Source organism: Cupressus sempervirens, chromosome 10 (assembly GCF_028749045.1).
Source record: "Cupressus sempervirens isolate cs-2001-9-10 chromosome 10, ASM2874904v1, whole genome shotgun sequence".
NCBI classification, from domain to species: Eukaryota; Viridiplantae; Streptophyta; class Pinopsida; order Cupressales; family Cupressaceae; genus Cupressus; species Cupressus sempervirens.
The window spans coordinates 793,092,472-793,116,717 of NC_143127.1; the positions used below are offsets into that span (position 1 = coordinate 793,092,472).

Sequence of the window (24,246 nt, forward strand, 5' to 3'; positions counted from 1 at the left end):
TAGGGCTTGTAAAGTTAATAAACATACCATATCAACATAAGATAGAGAATGTTGATGACAAAGGTTTCATCAATGACTTTTTCATTCCATTGATTTTATAAGGAAAAGAGTGCAAATGGAGATGAAATATTACTAAGATACATTGTTTAGTAAACTACTTCAATGATTTATAGGCCTCCTGAAGTTAATAAACATACCATATCAACACAAGATAGAGAATGTTGATGACAAAGGTTTCATCAATGACTTTTTCATTCCATTGATTTTATAAGGAAAAGAGTGCAAATGAAGATGAAATATTACTAAGATTGGATGTGTATAATTGTTTGTTAAGGTACATGTTAATAGCTATTGAAGTTACACATAAATTAGTGGGCAATTAGACTACAACTTTATTTGAACTATGTGTAAAGTATATCATCTTTGATAAATGTACTTTCTACAAATACTTACATAGGATTTCTATAAGTAGGTACTCTCTCCAATGTTTTTTAATTTCTACGTAGAACAAATTGATAGAAAATTCATTTTAAAATAGTTTCATTTTGTGTAAAACTAATTCAATATAAAATTGTATTAATGACATAAAATTATATTAATAAAAATTAATCTAAATAACATACCAGGAGATTATCCTTGAAGAACTTATCCCACCTAGCATATGACAAAGTAGTCTACACCTACAAATAATCATAGAGATGCATTGTTTACTAGTTGGATCACTTGTAAGAGGTTAAAGTAAGAGTAATTGATACCTATAATATTATTTTATTTTCTGCAAAAAAATAAATTACATTCAAACAAACAGATGTTGAGAGACAAATTTAGTTTCCTACATTACATTTGTATGTATGCTATATCCAATTATATGAGAAAGAAAAATATAGTAATGGATTTCTTGATGTGGGACAATGCTAATATGGATTGTAAGTGAATAAAAAATTACATCATGAGAATTATTCAGACTTCATATCAAAGGGTAATATCCTACAATCCAATAGAGAAAACAACATAACAACAAATCTATGGCATGTATTATCTAGTTTTTTAAAGTTTTTTTTTAGTTTTTTTAATAAAGTGTGACCCAAGTTTACTCTTGAAGGAGCTTAATAAGACTTACATTGTCCTTCTTCCAAAATTTAGTGGGCCCACAAGGATGAAGGATTTATGGCCCATCAACATTTTTAACATGGTGCATAAAATCAGACTTACATAAATAAAGGAAGATTCTTGAAGGAGCTTAATCAGACTTACATTGTCCTACTTCAAAAAGTTGGTGGGCCCACCAGGATGGAAGTTTTGTAACCCATTAGGATCAGTTGAAGCCCCTCTTAGATAAGTTTATTATCCCATCTCAAAATGGCTTTGTTCTGGGCCAGTAGATTTTGGACATTGTTATTACCTCCCATAAAGTTCTACATTCTATGGAGAAGAGTATGAACCCAAGTATGGAAATTAAATTGGACATATCCAAGGCATATGCCAAAGTAAGGCATGATTTCCTTTATGATATTCTAACAAGGTTGGGTTATGATTTTTTTGCAATTTGTTGTTATCCTTAATGGGACCCCATGGAAATTATTTAATTCTACCAGAGGCTTGAGAGAAGGGGGCCTGCTTTCCCCCTACTTTTTGATGATTTTGGCAAAGGTGCTTGGAAGAAACTTTAATGGCAAAACAAGGACATATAAAAGGTAGAAAACTTACTACTACTCTTCCCCCTGGAGATTCTCCAATAGTTTTTGGATGATACCTTTTGAATCAGAGAAGCTAGGTATTGAAAGGAGCTTTTGGACACTTATGTAAAGTATTGAGATAACACATTAATGATCAAAAGATCAAGATATATTCATACTGAGAGAGGCCTGGAAGATCGTATTACAAGAGGATTATAATGTCAAATGAAAAACTTACTTGACACTTATCTTGGGTTACCCCTTACAATTAAGGAGGTCACTCCCCAGTTTTGGAGCTCAATTATGGAATGTATGCAAAGGAAGCTTGTTGGATGGAAGGAGATTTGGGATGGGAATGTTGGAAATATAAGAGGAGTAATTGAGAGGGGAGGGGTGAATCAATTATCACTAAAATAATTTCAAATCCCTTACACACCAATATAAACTTCTTATTAATTCAAATCCTTGCACAGCTCAGTTAGAACTAGATATTCATTGTAACTCGAGGTTAACAAAGCAATCTTGAGATACTAATGTGTATTAACTTTTAGTAACTTAGTTGCAGAAAGATAAAGTAGTAAGAAAATATCATGAACACAAGAGACACTAAGATTTAACATGGAAACCCAATTAGGGAAAACCACCATTACAACTAGTTACAAAATTTCACTCTTTTGAAGTGAGCCCTATTAGGAGCCAACCCTATTAAAGGTTACAAAAAAAATTATTAGGTGCGACCTTATTAAAGGATTCAAATCACCCTATTAGGAGTGGCCTTGTTAGAAGTCTTTAAGACACTTCAATCTAGAAATGTCACCTTGTTAGAGGATTTACAAGAATCACTATTAACTCAATTCTGTGAAGAGATTTCTTCACTACTACAAGCGTTAGAGAGTAACAATGGTTGACCTAATTCTTGAAGCAAGTAATTTGTAGATTCAGATTGTTGTTTTGGTTTATCCTCTGGATCCTTCCTGATCAAAATATTCTTTGCAGCACCTTGAATGTTTTACCCTTTATTAGATATCCTTATTTATTTTCATCTTATCTTCTTCCACTACTTCCATATTTCAATCCACAACTTGACCTTTCATATATATATGAAACCATATATCAATTTGTCTTAAACACCTTTACAGATAAAAAATTAACATCCACTAAGTTAGTTTGCATAAACCAAATAATAAACAAAATTGTTCTACTATAGGTCAACTGACACTAAAATTGGGACACTCAGTTACCACTTAGTTTCTTGGTAACCAACCTGACTCAGTTTACACTAACACCTTTGGTAACCAACTTGAATTGGGTTACACAGGAACCCTTCAATGACTAACCTAGCTTAGCTTGCACTTGATCACTAAACTTGTCTTATTCTAAACTTATGCTTAGCTGATACTAAAGTCTTCTAAGCTTGGTTACTACTAGCAGTGTTTGGTTAGAATGTAAAATTTTTGTAACATCAATGACAATATACAATTAAATAAGTTTTTTCAATAATCTCTCTAGGTAAATGCACAAATCTATGTCACCCTTTTGTAAAGGAAAAGGCTAACAAAAGTATAATTGTCCATCTTCAATGACATAAAACTGGTAGTATTATTTAGAATTTGAAAATGAAGTAAACTAATGAAATATGTAGAAATTCTTGAGTTTAAGATTATAATTTTTAATAAATATTTGGAATGAGAAATGATATATTTTCCTAATTTTTATAGACAATTTTTTAGTTGTTGAGTAACACTGAAAATTAGGGGTTTAGTTCCCACCACAAAACTATATGGAAATAAACTTATTTTTATTTGAACTCAAACTATGTTATAGATAACACATATAGCTAGAACAATAAACAATAAAAAATGACTTTAGACCTATGTTTTCTCTTTTATAGTGATTCAAATTTCAACTCACTTGAAATCGATAGTTTTCATCTCCCACTACATTTTTCAAAGCAAATCTATTCTAACAAGAAGAAAAAATATACATTCTGAAAGAGGACTCTCTCCTCTAGAATGTCATATAATTTTATTTTATTTTTGATATGATTTATTTTTTTTTGTTTCTCAAAATCGACATCTTTTCGAGTGTTAAACTATGTGCTTGTAGAATTTTTTATTACAATATAATATATCTAAGTAGAACACTCTAAACTCTATATGAAAATATTATTGACTTTGAGATCTAAAAAATGGTGTTTATATTTTACTAAAAAATTATCATAAAAAATAGTAAGAGTTATTGAAACACCAATTTTTTGAAATAATTTTATTTCTTTAGTAATTGGATACAAACTAGTATGTAACATGCATTTAATAGACATTTCCAATTGGAAAAGTGTGAGACCATATATAGCTTACCTAGATTTAATTTATCTAAATCATATGTTTGAGAAAAAATAATTTTTGTATAGAAATACTCAAATTAAGTCATTCTGATAAGTCTAACTGAAAGGTGACATAGCTTTGTGCTTTTACCCCACTCTTTGGCATTGATGGCAACACAACATGTAATAAGGAAATGAAACTTAGAGCAATTAGAATGATTTGCAATATTTTATGATATCATTAGTTTCATTTTGATTCTTCATCCATGAGAACCCCATCTAAGATTATCCCTTTGACATCTTATCTTCAGACTCCATCTGATCAAGTTCTCCCTCTTGCTGATATACAAGTTTCTTCCTCTAATTGATGAAATCAATCTCCCTTAATTCGTTTGATATGAAATTTTCAGTCTCTCCCTCTTTGACATCAAATTCCAAAGACTTGATACAGTGAGTTTATAATGTACTTGATGTAGTGATTCATATGTAATGATCTATGACTTCCTTGCATCAACTTGATAGATTTTCAATGTAGTTAGGTTGATGCATGACTAATATGTAGTATAGTGAGCATCAAATAGGGGAATGATCCCTATCCTTCCTTTGAGATAAAAAAATGCATCCTTAGGTAATAGTTTGGTAAATATGTCAGCAACCTTCTCCTCTGTATTCACATATTCCAATCTAACCTCTTTATCTTGAACTAATTCTCTCAGAAAATGATACTTGATTGCAATGTGTTTTGTCTTAGAGTACATCATTGGATTTTTGGATATGTTGATTTCACTTGTGTTATCATAGTAGAAAACCACTATGTCCTTGGCTTCTTCCTTAATTCTTGACAATAGTTACTTGATCCAAATTGTATTGGAATAATTAACTACTACACCAACATAGTCTACCTCTATTGTAGATTGAGAGATGTAATTTTTCTTCTTACTGGTCCATGACACTAGCCTCTTTCTAAGAAAGAATGCTCATCCAATGGTGCTTTTTCCTATGGTCAACACTTCCATCCTAATCTACATTAGTAAAGACTTTTAACTCAAGTTTTCCTCCTTTTTTGTACCATAGACCATAGTCTTGAGTGCCTTTTAGATATATTATAATTCTTTTGACTGCCATCATATGATTTTCTTTGGGATTTTCAAAATACCTTGCAACTATACTAACTGCTAATGCAATATCATGTCTTGTATGAATAACATATTGAAGTTTCCCAATCATAGATTTCTAGGTATTCTAATTACCTCTTTTGAATAATCATTCTTCGATAGTTTATGTCCAATAGACTTAGGTATTCCATCTGGTTTGGAATATTCCATTCCAAAGGTCTTCAGTATCTTTTATTCCTACAACTTGGATTCCTCTATCTAAGACTCAATTAAAACTATTTCTAACTCAGGTTGCACTAGTTGCAAGTCAGGTTGCACTATAGACTCGATTTCCTCTATCTAAGCTAGCAAACATGTAGTTTCAGTGAATTTTATGTTCAAAAAATTACCTTTTGTCTCATTTCCAATTCCAACTAGGTTTATTTTACCATCTAGAAGCCTAGCCTTCCCATTCATGAATTTTACCTTCTATCCAATGTTGTTCAACTGTGCCACACTTAGAAGATTGTGTCTTAGTCCTTCAACACAGTAAGCATTGTCACATTTGAGTTTATTAGTTAATGCAATGCATCATTTTCTCTTCACATAACATGGTTCATTGTTTCCAAATTTAACACTTCCACCATCATAGTGTTCCAAGTGTTTAAACTTAGTTTTATCACTAGTCATGTGATGTGAACAACCACTATCTATTATCCATGTGTCATTTTTGCTAACATGAGAAATAAGTGTCATCTTTTCATTATCCTCATCATTTGACACATGTTTAATAGCAATACATACCATTTCATCTTCATAATCACTATCAAAATCTTTAGCAACATAACAAGATTTCTTACCTTTGTCTTTGCAGTCTTTGTAGCTTTTGAAATCTTTATTTCCTTTGAACTTGTTGAATATTCTATCATCTTTTTTTTCTTTGTCTAGACACCTTGCAGCGATGTGACCAAATTCTTCACAAGAGAAATAAATCAATGGAATTTTGCATGCTTCTTGCAAGTAGGGCTTCAATAGCTTCAAGGTCATCATCTGATTCTTCTTCTTCTTCACTGTCATATTTTTCACCTTTTGAGTTTCCTTCATTTCTACCAAGAGTTAGTTTGGCATTGAATGTTGATTCTATGTTGCGAGATCTAGGAAGATAGTTATCAAAGTTATCCAACTCAAAAGTTGTTAACCTTCCCACTAGTGCATCCAAAGTTATATCATTTCTTGGATCACATCTCATCTCTTGAATAGTGGAAACTCTAATTGCATAAATAGGAAGAAGAGTTCTTAATATCTTGCTGACTACTAGCACATCATCTATTTTTCCTTCTGTAGCTCTGATTGCAGTCACACTTGCTTTGATTCTTTCATTGTATTTAGCAATTTTTTCATCTTCTCTCATATTTATCTAATCAAATTGGCCTCTTATACTTTCTACTTTGGCTCTCCTCACATTGTCATCTCCTCCATAGATCTTTTTTAGCTTGTTCCACATTTCATGAGTAGTAGGACAATCTTTGACTTCATCAAATTTAGAATAATTGAGAGCATAAGCAATGTCAATCATCATTGTGTTGTGATTCTTTTTATCCACCATCTAATCCATAGTCATAGAATTAGGAGGTGCCACATACTAGTTCTCCAAGAAGTGTAGGCATGTATTTCTAGTGGCTCCCAAATGTAGTTTCATGAGTTCCTTCCATGCTTTGAAGTTTTCTTTGCTCAACTTAGGAATCTCTCTTTTGTAAGACATCTTGATCTTTAGCTTAAGTTCATAAAACCTTTCCTATAAGTACCAACAACTCTGATACCAATTGTTGGAAATATAATAGGAGTAACTGAGAGGAGAGGGTTGAATCATTTACCAATAAAACAATTCCAAATCCCTTAGATGCTAATACAAACTTCTTATTAACTCAAATCCTTGCATATCTTGGTTAGAACTAGATATTAACTATAACTCAATTAACAAAGCAATCTTGAGATATTAATGTGTATTAACCTTTAGTAACTTAATTTTAGAAAAATAAAGCAATAAGAAAACAACATGAACACAAGAGACACCAAGATTTAATGTGGAAACCCAATTTGGAAAAACAACCAATGCAACTAGTTACAACTTTTTGCTCTTCTGAAGTGAGCCCTGTTAGGAGCCAACCCTGTTAAAGGTTTAAAAATACACTGTTAGGTGTGACCCTATTAAAGGATTTGAATCACCCTATTAGGAGTAGCCTTATTAGTGATTTTTAAGACACATCAATCTAGAAATTTTACCTTGTTAGAGGATTTACAAGAATGATTATTAAGTCAACTCTAATAAGAGATTTCTTCACTGCTACAATTGTTAGAGAGTAACAATGATTGACTTGATTATTAAAGCATCTTATTTGTAGATTTAGATCATTTCTAGTTTATCCTTTGGATCCTTCCTAATTAGAATATTCTTGTAGATCATTTGATGTTCTACCCTTTATTAGATATCCTTCTATATTTGTATCTTATCTTCTTACACTACTTAAATATTTCAATCAACAATGTGACCTTTCATATATATGAAACCCCATGTCAAGTCAGCTTGAATACCTTTACAAATAAACAATTAACATCTGCTAAGTCGGCTTGCATAAACCAAATAATAAACAAAATATTTTTTCTATCGGTCGGTTGATACTGAAACTAGGCCACTCAATTACCACTAAGCTCCATGGTAATCAACCTAACTCAGTTTACACTAAACCCCTTTGGTAACCCACCTAACTCAATTTACACAAGAATCCTTTAATGACCAACCTAGCTCAGTTTGTAGTTGATCACTGAACTTGGTGTATTTTGAACTTCTCCTTGGTTGATACTATAGTAATTTAAGATTGGTTACTACTGGTAGTGTTTGGTTAGAATGTAACATTTGTGTAACATCAATGACAATATATAGTTGAATATTTGTTTTCAACAACCTCCCTCTTTGGAATTGATGGCAACACAATATGTCATATGCAAATGAAACTTAAAACAATCAAAATAATCTGTAAGATTTTATAATATCCTTAGTTTCATTCTGATTCTTCATCCATGAGAACTCCCTCTTAGATTCTCCCTTTGATATCTTATCTTCAGACTCCATTTGATCAAGTTCTCCCTCTTGCTGATGTACAAATTTCTTCCTCTAATTGATGAAATCAATCTCCCTTAATTCTTTTGATATGACTTATTCAATCTCTCCCTCTTTGACATCAAATGTCAAAGAATTAATACAATGATATTATAATGTACTCAATATACTAATTCATATGCAATGAACTCTAACTTCTTTGCATCAACTTGATACATCTTCAATATAGTTAGGTTGATGTATCACTAATCTGTACTCTAGTAAGCATCAGATAGGGGAATGACCCCTAGCTTTCCTCTAAGATACAAAAATGCATCCTTAGGTAATGGTTTGGTACATATGTCAGCAACCTACTCCTTTGTGTTCATATATTCCAATCTAACTTCTTTATCTTAAACTAATTCTCTCAAAAAATGATACTTGATTGCAATGTGTTTTGTCTTAGACTGTATCACTAGATTTTTTGATATGTTGATTTCACTTGTGTTATCACAGTAGATAATTATTAAGTCCTTGACTTCTTCCTTTATTCCTGACAAAAATTGCCTGATCTTGATTGTGTTGGAAATATTAACTATTGTAGCAACATATTGTGCATCTTCTATAGATTGAGAGATGCAATTCTACTTCTTACTGGTCCATGAAACTAGCCTCTTTCCAGGAAAGAATGCTCCTCAACTGGTGCTTTTTCTGTAATCAATGCTTCTAGCCCAATCTACATTAGTGAAGACTTTTAACTCAAGGTTTCCTCCTTTCTTTTACCATAGACAATAGCCTTGAGTTCCTTTTAGATATCTCATAATTAGTTTGATTGCCATCATATAATTTTCTCTAGGATTTGCTGAAAACTTTGCAACTATACCAACTAATGCAATATTAGGTCTTGTGTGAACAACATATTAAAGTTTCCCAATCATATATCTATAGGTAGTTTGATTTACCTCTTTTGAATCATCATTCTTAGATAGTTTATGTCTAGAGTAGACAGGTTTTTCAACTAGTTTAGAATATTCCATTCCAAAGGCCTTTAGTATCTCCTCTATCTGCAACTTGTATTCCTCTGTCTGAGACTTGATTATAACTATTTCTAACTCAGGTTGCACTGGATACAACTCAAATTTCCCTTTAGAGGAATTGGTTGTTTGGGACCCAAATACCTCCTGAAAATTTAGTGTTAAATCTTCCTATAATATTATCATTGGAAATTTGAAGTGTAGGGACTAGAAATATGTTTGGTATTCAGGAATTATCCCATAGTGAACTTCTTTTGGTGGGAAACACCACGTGAGGGAATTATCACAATTAACAACTTCAAGAGAAGGGGGTTTTAATTTGTCAATGGGTGGGTTTTGTTTCATAAGGAGGCAGAATCTATCACTCATCTTTTTATCCATTACATCTATGTGAGGGAGGTGTAGATGGACATTTTGTATTAATTCAAGATTCAGTGGGTTTTCAATGGTGATCTTCAATGGTACATTCTAGGTCGAGAGGTTCCTTCCATCCAAACCTTCATCAAAATGTTATGGCAGGTGTTACCCTTATATGTGTACTAGTAGTTATGGAAGGAAATAAATAACCACATTTTTAGTGACAAGCACTCTACTCCCTCAGTTACTCTTCAATTTACTATTAATCTCTTTTGAGAATGTGTCCCCCTATTGGAGATGGGAGATTCCTCCCCATTTTCTAGAACATAATGAACATATTATTGCAGAGAACTGGGGACTACTTGATTTATTTACTAAGTTTGGTAATTTCAAAGTTTTGTCCAAGAAAAGAGTGAGATGGAAATCACCCTCCACCTCTTGGTTCAAACTTAACTTTGATGGCCCTACAAGGAAGGGTTATGTAGTGGTGGAAGGAATTATAAGGGATGGAAAAGGCAACCCAGTGGTGGCTTCTTCTGCAAATAATGGTGAGAACATCAACAACTTTTTTGAAGCTATGGGTCTATTTTAGTAATATTTCCAAAATCATTAAGGATGTCCATACCCTCATCTCAAGATTCTAGGAAGTGGCAACACAACATATTTACCATGAAGGAAATCAAGTGGTTGATGCACTAGTGGTGATTGTATATGTGATGGTCGATTAGTGTAGTTGGAATAATTTTGATGTTTTGCCAGCTCATTTTCAGGCCTTAATTTTAAAGTAAATAAAATAATCCTATGAAGTTGATTACTCATTGTTATAAATATGTCTCTTTTTGGGAAATCATTATTTTCAGTGCCTTTTCAAAAGTAGGCCAAAATATTATTAATTATAAAAAGGACATGGTTGGTCCATTAGTTGGTGATCAATTAGGGAGAAAAAAATTCCTTAAGAGGAATGCTTCCTTTAGCAAGATTTGGTCTAATCAAGTTAGAAGTAGGAGGATAGGTATTTTAAATAATAATAGTATTGACATCTCTTGTATAAGTGGATGTTGTTGGCATTGGGCTGAAAGTACTAGGGTTGATATTGATTTTTGGTGGTTTGTTCCCATAGCTTGTGATTATTAGTTAGGTTTTTTTTATTTGTGTGACCACCACTCAAATTTATTCATTCTTAGGTTTCAAGGTGTTATCTTTACTTGTATTTTTGGTTTGCATTGTGGAAAAGTTGAGGTAATGTCAGATACCTCTGAAGATTTCATTGAAGATTTGGTGATAGTGGAGAAATGGGTGGAAACCTAGTGCACATTAAGTCGATCTCCATCAAGAAATACAACAAAACTACTTGAACTTATTTGAAGGAGGGTGGGTTTCTTTTATTTATGTAGTGTATTAAGGGCTACAATGAGTTAATCTCCATGCAATTTGTCAACACTTGGAATAACATGTGGGTGATTATGAATGGGATCTCGTTTGTGATCAACCTTAAGAAGTCATTGCTAAGGTTGGCATTTTCTCCTTGGATGGCTAGAAATGGTGAAAGAAAACTCATTTTATGGATGATGTCATCCTCAACTAGTTCTTCCACCCTAGTGAAAGTTTGCCTCGTGCTTGTGGAGGGTTTGTCAGAATGGCCTTGCTAGATCCCTAGAAAGAGGTACGCTACACTATTACGTGTTATATCACCTTAGAGGGTAGGTTCTAGATATTTAACTACTATCATTTCCCTATTTTGAACCATTTTAGGAACTATGACCTCATTTTATTTCTCTACCTCATCCTTCATTCTATGGAAGATATTATCCTCAAGGTTAGGGAGAAGATGCAAAAGGATAAACCCTATAATGTCCTCCACTAGCCTTTTACGTTAAAATTGTTCAAATTTTACAAAATCCATTTCCCTTCTGAGCCTATCAATGTTTAGGTTGTTTTGCCTAACCCTTTTATTTCCATCTCGACCCCTCAAATTTTAGCTAAGGTTGTATCTACTATAGATACTAAAATCCTTAAGACCTCTCCACATCATATCTTTAAGAAAATAAAAATGGAGAAGGATATTTAAATTGTAGACTTCGATGTGGAAACAAAAGGAGGAAGATAAAGGTCTCTTAGGAATAAGAAAACTAGTGTTGCTAGTTTGGATTACACTAGAAGTGGAAAAAGAAAATCCCCACAAATAATATAGAAAAATAAATCTTTCAGAAAAAAATAAATTCAGAATAAGGAAGAGGGGGAGAAAGTAGCCCTACTAGTTGTCACTTAATCTCTATTCCATCGCATGGCTCAAATACCCTCACGAATGATACTCTTGACAACTCTAAATAGGTGGGTAAAACGTGTGAGACTCTCACCTCCCCTCCTCGTCAACGTGGCAAAGGAAAACATACCTAGAATAAGGACCACCAGGTGACCTCTGAAGGTGTAAACTAGAAACATGGTAATGATTTGGTGGCCATTGAGAGGAGTTTCAAAAATGGGAGGAGATGCAAGATATTGGTAAACAAAGATTTGATGATGTGGCAAGGTTTGTAGTAAGGGTTATGCACTCGGCAACATTGATGCTTCACCTTCTGCACGTTGAGAAAGAAGGCCTTACTATTGTGGCAAGGGTGAACCCTATAACCTCTCTCTATAGGTTCTTGGCTAATGATTGGCTACAATTGCTATTGGACAATCTAGAGGGGAAGGAGACAATCAAGGAGAGCTAGCTTTCCTTCTTGCTTTAGTTTTAGTTTTTTGTTATGTTTCTCAAGTTGGCACTTGGCTCATATGGGCTCTAATCATGGTAATTTTATGGACTCTTTATTAATATTGGTCATGTATATATTAAATTTTTATGACTGCACATATTTTCTTAGTGATGGTTAGATTTTGGGACACTCTGATTTGGGGTATTTTGAAATTAAGAAGTGGGGCAGTTTAGTATATGGTTTTATTTGAATTATAGTTGTTCTATAACATTTTTTTCTCTATGTTAGCCCTCATTTTTTCACTTCTTTTTAATTTCAAAAACATTAGTTCCCTTCCTATAGCATAGCTAGGGACTTAAAAAAGCTTGGTGCTCATATTGTTAGAATTTAACCTTGGACAAAAACATGCAAATATAACCAATATTGGAAAATAGTAGATTTTATAAAAGAGAACACAAGACACCAAGATCTAATGTGGTTCACCAATCCCTGGGCTATGTCCACTAACAACAATTTCAATATTGTTATGATCCAGTGATTACAACCTAATTACAATTTGTAATCCCTTATAGCTCAATACTGTCATGTCCCCAAATTTTTTGGTGACAGTTCGATTTAATTAATTTAATTAATGGTTGTACAAGGATGACTAATTAGTTATTTTAATTAAATAAATAAATGTTAAAAGATGACCTTGTATTTAATAAAGTGACTTTAGTATTTAATAAAGTTACTTGGAGTATTTAATAAAGTCACTTAAGGGATAAGATCAAAAAGATTCTAGAAGTCTCTGGAGAGGATGGAGGAAAAGAATAAATAGGCACCCTGGGGCTCCATTTGAATCAAGCAGTTGTGTTATCTCTCTTGTTTTTCAGGTTGTGATTTAATCACGGGTGCATTGGGAAACCTAGGGTTTCGGCAATTGTCACAGTTGGCCATTGAGAACGATAACTCTCAATTGGTTCGCAATTTTGAGGGTGTGAAATATCATCTGAATTATTGCAGATTGGAGGTGACATTCAGTCATTTCATCAGGGCAGATTTTGTGGCCTGAGGCCAAATTTGGAGGATCATTCCGAGAGATTGATATTCGAGGTTTTTTTGCAAGGTTTGAAGTTCATCATTTTTCTTAGGATCTGTTGGCAAGAGTTAGGGAATTTCTTCAGCATTCTATGTTAAAGATCGTTGTGCGAATAATGGAAGAACGAGCCCCAATGGTGAAGCACTCATGAACATCGGTTGCATTGAAATGCATTATTCATGAAATCGGGCCGGATGGCACTGGGAACATTCGTTGCACAACTATATCAATGATCGGCTATATTACTGTCATGGATCTAGAGCGACTCCAGGTTTTACTCTGACTGGTTACAGGAACCCAACGGCAGCAAGAAGGGAATCGGTGACTCACAACCCTCAAGCGCTCACTCCTGCATGACTCACAGGGAACAAATATGAATGATTTCCGACAGGCCGAAAACCTTATGTCTTCATAGCCGCAGGGGTTCGGATTTGAAGACGAAAGTCAAAGGAACAAATATGGATGATTCACGACTATGAAGGAAACGTGGATCGGCAGTCCGAAAACCTTAAGACATCGTCAGCAATCCTAGAGCAGATAGTGTGCAGGACACACTAATTACAAGAGCACCCATTCGAGCATTCTTTCACACAAACGGCAAACTGCAACTTCAACTCGGCTACCCACTCCAGTGTCAGGGAAATCAGATATATACCTTCTACGGTGTTTACTCAACCCCCGATTGCAATAGTTGGCCTCACTGAAGAACAGGCAGTACAACCATATGGTGATATTGATGGATTTCGACCCATGAAAGTAACATTATCAGGACTTCCTGATCAGTTTGGATGCAGAAAGACATACGGAATGGAAAGGTCAAAGTGTTGCGCTCCATGGTGCCATTGCAACTTGAAAATGTTGTAATTGGGCAGAAAGACATACGGAATGGGAAAGGCTTTACACAATAGACGTGCAGAGATTAGAGTTTAGTTTAAGAGTTCCCAAGTGCAGGCTTAAGAACGCAAGGTGGTATTCTAGAATCAGTGACCCCCCGTCCAGATCAGCCAAGGACTGGCAAACTCTCCTGTCTGGCAGAGTCATATTGCTCTATTTGTCTGGCAGAGTCATATTGCTCAATTCCCTGCAAGACACTACATTGAATAAGGATAAGTAACTTGCCACTTTACAAGTGCTACTGGTCGGTCATTTCAGGCACCCGTTGGATTATCATTGCTCTCGGTCACGGAGTCAAGAAATTTCAGAGCATTGTCTTATAGTGCGGTTTCAGATTCCAAATAAGTGTTTTTACGGATTTCAGTGGCATTAGAGCTCGATTGTTAATTGTTTGACGAAATGTCTGCCAAACCTTTGAAGTTTTAAGTATTTTGGTGTTTAAGAGGCAAATATCCTGTCGGGGATATTACAGTGGTATCAGAGCGATTTTCTTGCCATCCTGTGGGGTGAAAACCGAATTACATGGGTGATCAGCGCTTTACTTCAAACAAGATGGACAGGTACAGCACAAAGTCTCCAAGGACACAATCTCGGACAAGTAATAGACGCAGTATTCAGAGTCTGAAGTGTGGAAAGGAGGACTATTCAGACATTCAGGATGAGCTCAGAAAAATCAAACATAACATGTCTGAACTGTTGGTTAAGCACCGCCGTATGCTTGACAGGCTGTCCGTCCCAGCTAAGGTGAGTAAATCAACTGGATTTCGTTTTGGCGAATCTTCTCACGAAGCGTTGACAGATACAATGAGAGATGCTACTAGGAACCTTAATGAGAAATTCGAGGAACAAGTGTGCAACCAGTCAGAGGCTTCAGTTCGGTCACAGGAAGAAGCGGTGAAGGACATTACTCTGATGGATAGTAACTATCAACTTGACACTCAAGTTGAGACAGTTGAATACGAGTTTTTCGAAGGTGATGTCTCATGTACTCAAGGTAGTTTGATTCCGACAGGCAATGATTACAGTAAAGTGAGTTCAGATGATGATGAAGATGTCATTGTGCATGGTGATGAGATACCTGGTGAAAATGAGCAGACATCGAGCATTTATGATTTTGCTGACAGAGAGTACCAGGCTCAGTTAGATGATTCGTCACATGAGGATGAAATTGGTGGAACTTCACATGATTGGTCCAGCCAACTGAAGGTGAGCAAAGATAGTATTGTGGCTTCTTTATCTCATCATGACAGGATGCGGGAGATGTTAGAAGAGCACATACAGATGATTCAGTTACAAGGACGACATAAGGGAGTTCAGGCAAATTCTTCCTGCTGTGACTTACATGCAATTGGTGAAGGAATGGGGATGATGAAGTTGAGATATTTGCATCTTCTATCAGACCGTGATCATCTTCTAAGCCTTACCAAAGATTATTCAGATGCCTTGAGGAGGAAGGAGGAGGAAGTTGTCAAGCTTTCTTGCGAGCTTGAGGACACTCGAGCAATTTTGGCATTACAGGATTGGGAGAGACATGGAAATAAGCACGACATGGAGCTGAGCTTAAGTTCATCTTGTACTCAGTTTTTGACGGAAGAGGGATCATGTGAGGTTGCTGACAATGTTACGAGTTCATCTTGCATTCACATCCAGGATACAAGGACAATGGCAGACAGGTATGTGAAGTTAATTGGTATTAGTCACATTACTCAGGTAAGTAGTTTGCTTGAGTTACCAGCTGTTCCTTGTTTACGGATATGGACTCAAGAATGTTTTAGCAACGTCTGGGATTCAATTGACTGGAGAACACTTAATGGTAGCGATGATTGTTTAAAAACTATCATGGACTGGATTAGCAGAACACCCGGTGTTGTCTTTCTTTGTGCCAGCAAAACATCCGATGTTGGTATTAGTTTTTATGCACCGTTGTTGGGTTTGGTTCATATTTCCAGTCGACCGTTCTTGCTGGAAGGTGTTGAAGATTTTTCATATTTGCCAGTGTGTACGGATGAGTCCCAGGATCATTTTGGCCTTGATGACATCCAGGAGAATGAAATGGACAGTTTTGAAGACACAGTTTCTTTGACAGTTTCTTTGGGTACAGAAGAGCTTGATAGTAGAACTACAGATTTTGACACCTTGGATATTGATATGGACCCTGGAGATGATTCACGAGATATGGATGTTAATATTGAGGATACTCCTTTAAGAGCTCCAGAAGAAGATTGTTGGAGACAGTTTAGCCAGAGCCATCATGTGGTTAGCCAGTTGAAAGTTAGTGAGCGAGACATTGCTATCGCTTGTGAGCATTTTGATACTACTCGTCAGTTGTTGGCTGTCACTGGTTGGGGTACTTCTATGATGGATGAGCCAAGCGGTGGTTACTTTTCTTTGGCAGAGATTCATGCCTTGCGTGAAGCTGTTCAGATTTTGAAGCAGGATTACTTACGATTGGTAGCCGACCGTGATCACTTGGTTGAGTGGGGGAGTACAGCATATGAGGCACTCTTGGATCGTGAAGAGGAGGTGAGTGAGCTTTCCCAAGAGCTTATAGCGACTACTGAGGCATTAGAGGACACACAGCAAGATCTACAGAAGTCGCAGTTTCAGTTGAAGGAGGTGACCGTGGAGTTGGAGCATTTGCAGTCAAAACCAGCCCTAGACCCAGTTCATTTGACTACTGAGGTAGATGACGGTAAGTACACTCCTACAGTTTCTTTTGAGGAGCTTATTGTTGAGACTGACATACATGTTCAAGGTTTGGAGGAAGTTGGTCCTAATGAGTTTGGGATACCAGTAGAGTCAAGTCTCCAGATTGATTCTACTCAGATAGTTGACAGTGTGGTACAGTTGAGTACGCCACCCTTACAGGAGGACCAGTTGTGGTGTAAAGGGGAGTATGTTAATGTTTCCTCATATAATTTTTACTGCACTGAACCGCTCATGGAATATTTGCTGGATATTGCATGTGTTCATTTGGACTTGCATAAAGTGACAGAAGGTGTTCTCATCCAAGATACTAGTGTTATTTGCAGATTGGTTGAGAAGATTAGAGGGGTCCTTTCTACTATGCTACCTCACAGGGATCTCGAGGAAGGGTTTGTTGAGCAGAATGCACGAGATCCTATCCAGCCTACAGTCACTCGGAGTTAGAGATTGGAGCCATATATTGATTACCAGTTCAGTGATGATGAGCTAGCAGCAGAATTTGGAGGTTCTTACCGGCATTATACGGTAGGGTACGCTCATCATTTCTTTTTTGACACAGAGGTAGAAGATTTTATTTCACGCATATGTAGATTGGCTCCAGATTCCTATCTTCCATTAGGGGATAGATTGGCACCATCTTTTGAAAATAAAACTGGTAGTAGCAAGTTATTCAGCCTGCAGCATCGACACACTCGGAGCAGTTTTTCAGAGATTGGATTTGATGGCAATAATTTAGGTACCTATGGCTGTTGTCATATCTACAGTGCAGTTGGGTGAAAGTGTCATTCTGACGGGGGCTTGAGTTTTGATAGAGTTGATGTTTCAGTTGGCTTGAGTTCCGCAGAATGGTTTCTTCTACTGACATCTACAGTTGGTTTACAGATAATTTCATCAGAGTTGTCAGTTGTTTGTATGTTGAATACAGTTTCTCAGCTACTGGTTTTGATGATTTCTCCACGGGAGTATGATGAGGATTGGGATGATACACAGATTTACATTTGGGATCCAGGAAGACTGATTGGTTCATGGTTCAGCCATTGCTTGGGGACAAGCAATTTCAGGAAGGGCGGACTGTCATGTCCCCAAATTTTCTGGTGATAGTTCGATTTAATTAATTTAATTAATGGTTGTCCAAGGATGACTAATTAGTTATTTTAATTAAATAAATAAATATTAAAAGATGACCTTGTATTTAATAAAGTGACTTTAGTATTTAATAAAGTTACTTGGAGTATTTAATAAAGTCACTTAAGGGATAAGATCAAAAAGATTCTAGAAGTCTCTGGAGAGGATGGAGGAAAAGAATAAATAGGCACCCCGGGGCTCCATTCGAATCAAGCAGTTGTGTTATCTCTCTTGTTTTTCAGGTTGTGATTTAATCACGGGTGCATTGGGAAACCTAGGGTTTCGGCAATTGTCACAGTTGGCCATTGAGAACGATAACTCTCAATTGGTTCGCAATTTTGAGGGTGTGAAATATCATCTGAATTATTGCAGATTGGAGGTGACATTCAGTCATTTCATCAGGGCAGATTTTGTGGCCTGAGGCCAAATTTGGAGGATCATTCCGAGAGATTGATATTCGAGGTTTTTTTGCAAGGTTTGAAGTTCATCATTTTTCTTAGGATCTGTTGGCAAGAGTTAGGGAATTTCTTCAGCATTCTATGTTAAAGATCGTTGTGCGAATAATGGAAGAACGAGCCCCAATGGTGAAGCACTCATGAACATCGGTTGCATTGAAATGCATTATTCATGAAATCGGGCCGGATGGCACTGGGAACATTTGTTGCACAACTATATCAATGATCGGCTATATTACTGTCATGGATCTAGAGCGACTCCAGGTTTTACTCTGACTGGTTACAGGAACCCAACGGCAGCAAGAAGGGAATCGGTGACTCACAACCCTCAAGCGCTCACTCCTGCACGACTCACAGGGAACAAATATGAATGATTTCCGACAGGCCGAAAACCTTATGTCTTCGTAGCAATCCTAGAGCAGATAGTGTGCGGGACACACTAATTACAAGAGCACCCATTCGAGCATTCTTTCACACAAACGGCAAACTGCAACTTCAACTCGGCTACCCACTCCAGTGTCAGGGAAATCAGATATATACCTTCTGCGGTGTTTACTCAACCCCCGATTGCAATAGTTGGCCTCACTGAAGAACAGGTAGTACAACCATATGGTGATATTGATGGATTCCGACCCATGAAAGTAACATTATCAGGACTTCCCGATCAGTTTGGATGCAGAAAGACATACGGAATGGAAAGGTCAAAGTGTTGCGCTCCATGGTGCCATTGCAACTTGAAAATGTTGTAATTGGGCAGAAATACATACGGAATGGGAAAGGCTTTACACAATAGACGTGCAGAGATTAGAGTTCAGTTTAAGAGTTCCCAAGTGCAGGCTTAAGAACGCAAGGTGGTATTCTAGAATCAGTGACCCCCCGTCCAGATCAGCCAAGGACTGGCAAACTCTCCTGTCTGGCAGAGTCATATTGCTCTATTTGTCTGGTAGAGTCATATTGCTCAATTCCCTGCAAGACACTACATTGAATAAGGATAAGTAACTTGCCACTTTACAAGTGCTACTGGTCGGTCATTTCAGGCACCCGTTGGATTATCATTGCTCTCGGTCACGGAGTCAAGAAATTTCAGAGCATTGTCTTATAGTGCGGTTTCAGATTCCAAATAAGTGTTTTTACGGATTTTAGTGGCATTAGAGCTCGATTGTTAATTGTTTGACGAAATGTCTGCCAAACCTTTGAAGTTTTAAGTATTTTGGTGTTTAAGAGGCAAATATCCTGTCGGGGATATTACAAATACTGTTGCAAGAGCTAATTTTCGCATCACATATTATGAAAATCCCTAACCCTAAGCCTTTTTATACAAGCTTTTCGTCACTTACAAAATTAGGGATAGAATAATAGAACAATAGTAGCCGATGCATTTTACAATATAAGGTCTTTTTTCGTTTTGGTGGCATTGCCCCTAAAAACCCCTGTAGGGGCGTTACCCATTGACCCCACCCTATACTGCAACAAGGAGCACACCTAGGGTGCTGCCTTAGGACCCTGCAGGGGCACTACCCCTTGACCCCATCTTGGGAACACTGCCCCCAAACCCCTATAGAAATAATTTGGAGGGAAACCACACCTAATAAACCTTTGAGTCAGATTAGGCTCCACATCACAACACATATGTATTCTATTTTTATAATTTTAGGCACGTTGAATGTAATTAATGAATAATGAGTGATTAAGTTTATATATATGTTTATTTCCTTGCCTTCCTCTTTCAACATGTTGACATGTTCAACAATATTGTCAATGTGCCTATATTTTATCTAGCAAATAATTTTTCTATTTTCAATATTTGACTTAAGGAACTAATTGTGACCCATTATATAGACTCAAATACTCGATCATGTTTTCATTAATTTGAGGACTTAACCTAGATTTAAATTAATTAACAATAATATTATGCATGAATGTATTTGAGCTCAAAAACTATTTCTATGGTTTCACTTTAAAGTTAAGAAAAAACTTGTTAAAAATCTATATAAACATAGACCTTTAAAATACTTATTTCAAACCAATCCGATCAAAATAATGTACCTTTGCAAGATAATTAGATTATTTTTTAGTTGAATTGTTATAATAGTTTTATTTAGACCAAATTTAAGTAAACTTTAAAGCCAAATTATCTTAATTAAATTAATAAGATATCAATCATGGGTACTAATTTTTTTATGTTTTATCCATTCTACATTGAAATCATAAACATCAAGTTAAAAAATGTTTATCTCACAATTCTTTTTTCTAATGTCTTACTATGATTTTAGTTTTTTTTGGGCAAATTCTTCTTCTCATGTTGTTCAAATTTTAAGATCTTAAATATTTCTACCCTTTCTTAACTTTTAAGATATTTTAATATTCATTAATATGATAGATAGTTTTTTAAGTAAATATTTTTATGTTAAATATTAAAAAATTATTTTTTTAAATATATGTAAAATAAAATTAGGATGGTGTCATGTTGTGCATGGTAAAATTTAGAAATATTGAGTACTTTTGTGTCATTATTGATTAATTTTTTCATTTAAATCTATGTTAGACCTACTTTCTAATAGAAGAAGTGTAATTAAAACAATCTTTGAAAATATTTGCATTCATTTAACTTTAAAAGTATTTTTACAAATTCTTGAATTTATTTTAGTTACAAGACATCTATATGAACTTATTTACATGTGAAAGAAGACATAGATTTCAATTTCATATTTTATTATAATCATGTTTTAAGAAAATACCATTACATTGAATTGTTTCATACAATTAATTTAAACGTTTCTCATTATTTCAAAAATAATATTAAAGAAAATTAGAAATATACACTATACAACATTCTTGAAGATATTTTAATGATCTATCTAATTAGTGTTGTAAATGAACAATGATTATCCACAAACCAAATACATTGATTTTCATTGATAAAGAACTTAACAATCAAAATAATTCATTTTAATACTCATCTATTTAAAAATAAATAAATAAATCTAAAAGCTTTTTTTAAAGAATAAGTAGAAACCTAAAAAATGATAGATTCTCATTCAGTCTATTTGTCCACGGGATTAGGAATTTGTAATTCTACATTTGTTATTTTAGATTTGTTATTCCATGCTACGATTGACTCTAAAAAATGAAATTAAAATTTGAATAAATTTGATTTGAGATTAAACTTTGAGCTGAAATTAAAATTCCCATGGAGACCGGCCCTCGCTGTGGTGGACGAATTCGCATTGGGTATTATTCGATCCAAAAGGAATGAGGTTGCAGAGATTCAAAGAAAGAAAAACGGGTCGTCCTGAAATGATCTTCTGTCCATATTCATGGCAGCTTTTGGCACTAATAATTATGATCATGATGATTCAGATGAGCTTTAGGAGAAATTAGATGTGTTGACTGATAAATCCAATCTATTCTGCGCGATATGATTGTTAATTTCATGGTGGTAGCTGTGTGTGTCTTTGCACTTGGATTCTCCTTTGCCCATCAATTCCAAAGTTCTCGTCCAAGATGATGTTTTACCAGGCGGTCAATATGTGGTCAAAGACTGGACTGTTGAGTATAGCATGTACACAATGGGTAGGTAGGGTGAGGAGTACGAGGAATTTAAGCCGGAAAGATGGTAGAAAAACAGGGGAATTTGTGGTAGAAAACTCTTGCTTCCCTTCACATTCAACCATCAAATTGGTATGCCCAGGTTCCTATATTCAATTATTTCCATTGCAACGAACTGAAATTTTTATCAAATAATCAAAAACAAAATTTGGAATAGGAATTGGTATTGGATTCTATCTATTTATGTGGAATAACAACTACTCATTTTTTAACATTTGGAATACATATTCCTATTTTTAATTCCAATTTGGCGCTTTAACATTTAGAATACGTATTTCTATTTTTAATTCCAATTTAGTGCTCTTAAAAGAAAGATTTGTTAAAATTTACAGTTGTCTATTCCAATTTAATGTGCACTACCAAACTGATTAATTTCACATTATTTCTATTTATATATTTCTGATTTCAATATATTTATACTTAACAAGCACTCCCAAATATTTCATAAGAAAATAGTCCTGCTCAATTCTAGTGTTGCATGAAGCTCTTGGATCTGTATTTGCATTCTTAAGAATATTTCAAACTTCAACTTCCAACCTTCAATCTTTTAAGATTGTATGCTGCAAGCTTTGCAATAAGAATTTTGCCTTCTCCACTACAGTGATAGACAATTAATAATAAATTGTGAAAGTTCATAAATAAAAACAAGGACACTCAACAAAATTAAAATACAATCTCTTAACAATAAAATACTTATATAAGGAGCACGAGCGAGATTTAAATTATTAATATGGCCGATTGATTTTGTTAGTGCATGTCTCCCGATTTCAAAGTATTTTTAAAAGCTGAACGATCTAAACAATCAGATACACGTAGTGCATTGTAAATAAAAACATAATATATAGATAATCAAAAATATTATTTTAGGAGGAATTGCATTTCATCCATCCTGTTATGCGATTGAGCAGGAGGATAAATATACTTCAAGCATTATACCAAAGATAAATAGTCAAACTTAATATCCCCCACCACCTCCAAAGATATATAATACAACTTAGAATCCCCCACCACCTCCTGCACCACCACCAAAACCAGCCCCTCCACCGGCACCCCCTCCTGTCCCAGCTCCTCCTCCAAAACCTCCTCCAGATCCACCACCTACACCACCACCAGCACCTCCTCCCACACCTCCACCAAAGCCACCACCAGCACCTCCTCCAGCTCCGCCACCAGCACCTCCACCTAAGCCACCTCCAGCTCCACCACCGGCACCTCCCCCTAAGCCACCTCCAGCTCCACCACCAGCACCTCCTCCTGCTCCGCCACCGGCGCCTCCGCCTAAACCACCTCCAGCTCCGCCACCTGCACCTCCTCCAATGCCACCTCCAGCACCACCTCCTCCACCGAGGCCTCCTCCAGAACCTCCACCTAATCCTCCTCCTGCTCCTCCACCTAATCCTCCTCCAACACCAGCTCCTCCACCGCTACCAAATCCTACACCACCACCTTTTCCAAAACCACCACCGCCACCAAGTCCTCCACCGCCTCCCAAATTATCAGTATGATATGTTCTTTCCACCTTCAGGTCTCTGCCCTCACAAACAACAAATACACCCACTATAACTAACAGGACTGTTACGAATAAACCAGATAGCTTGAGATTGGATGCCATCTTTGTCATTCGTTCCACGCTAACACTACTCAATTTGGCCGCCTCGCTCATTTGCATTTTGTAATGGTCGAGTCCCATTTTATAGTAATTCTAATTTTCAGCATTCAATGTACAATTGCATAGCATAGAAGTAGAACATAGCTTGGCAATAATTTCTCACCGAATAAACATGAACATGCAGAATTGTTGATCCCACAAGCATTAAAAACCACCTACCCACCGCGTGAGTTCATAATAATGAATTAAAAGACAAAAGCATTGACAATTACAGCACCATCGCCCTTGATATCATGACAAAGAAATCAATAATTGTTGACAGACCAGTACCAGAATTATTATTAGATGTTTTTAGGGATTGGAATTGTTTAGGCAGGCATCAAAAGTGTGATTGACAGGATAAATATATAATGAGAATAGAACTATAATCTCATCTTTAACTTTCCTACTAAATGTAAAAACTGTCTTATTAAACACTCCTTTGAAAAGG

The 24,246-nt window shown here is 35.6% G+C and overlaps 1 protein-coding gene across 1 annotated transcript; it reads right to left on the reverse strand.

The window, feature by feature from the left end:
• Positions 1–22,967: 22,967 nt before the first annotated feature.
• Positions 22,968–23,922, reverse strand: LOC149536301 (uncharacterized). Its single transcript, XM_089804587.1, has one exon. The coding sequence runs from the start codon at positions 23,835–23,837 to the stop codon at positions 23,142–23,144; it is 696 nt and encodes a 231-aa protein (XP_089660713.1). The 5' UTR covers positions 23,838–23,922; the 3' UTR covers positions 22,968–23,141.
• Between the last annotated feature and the right edge of the window lie 324 nt (positions 23,923–24,246).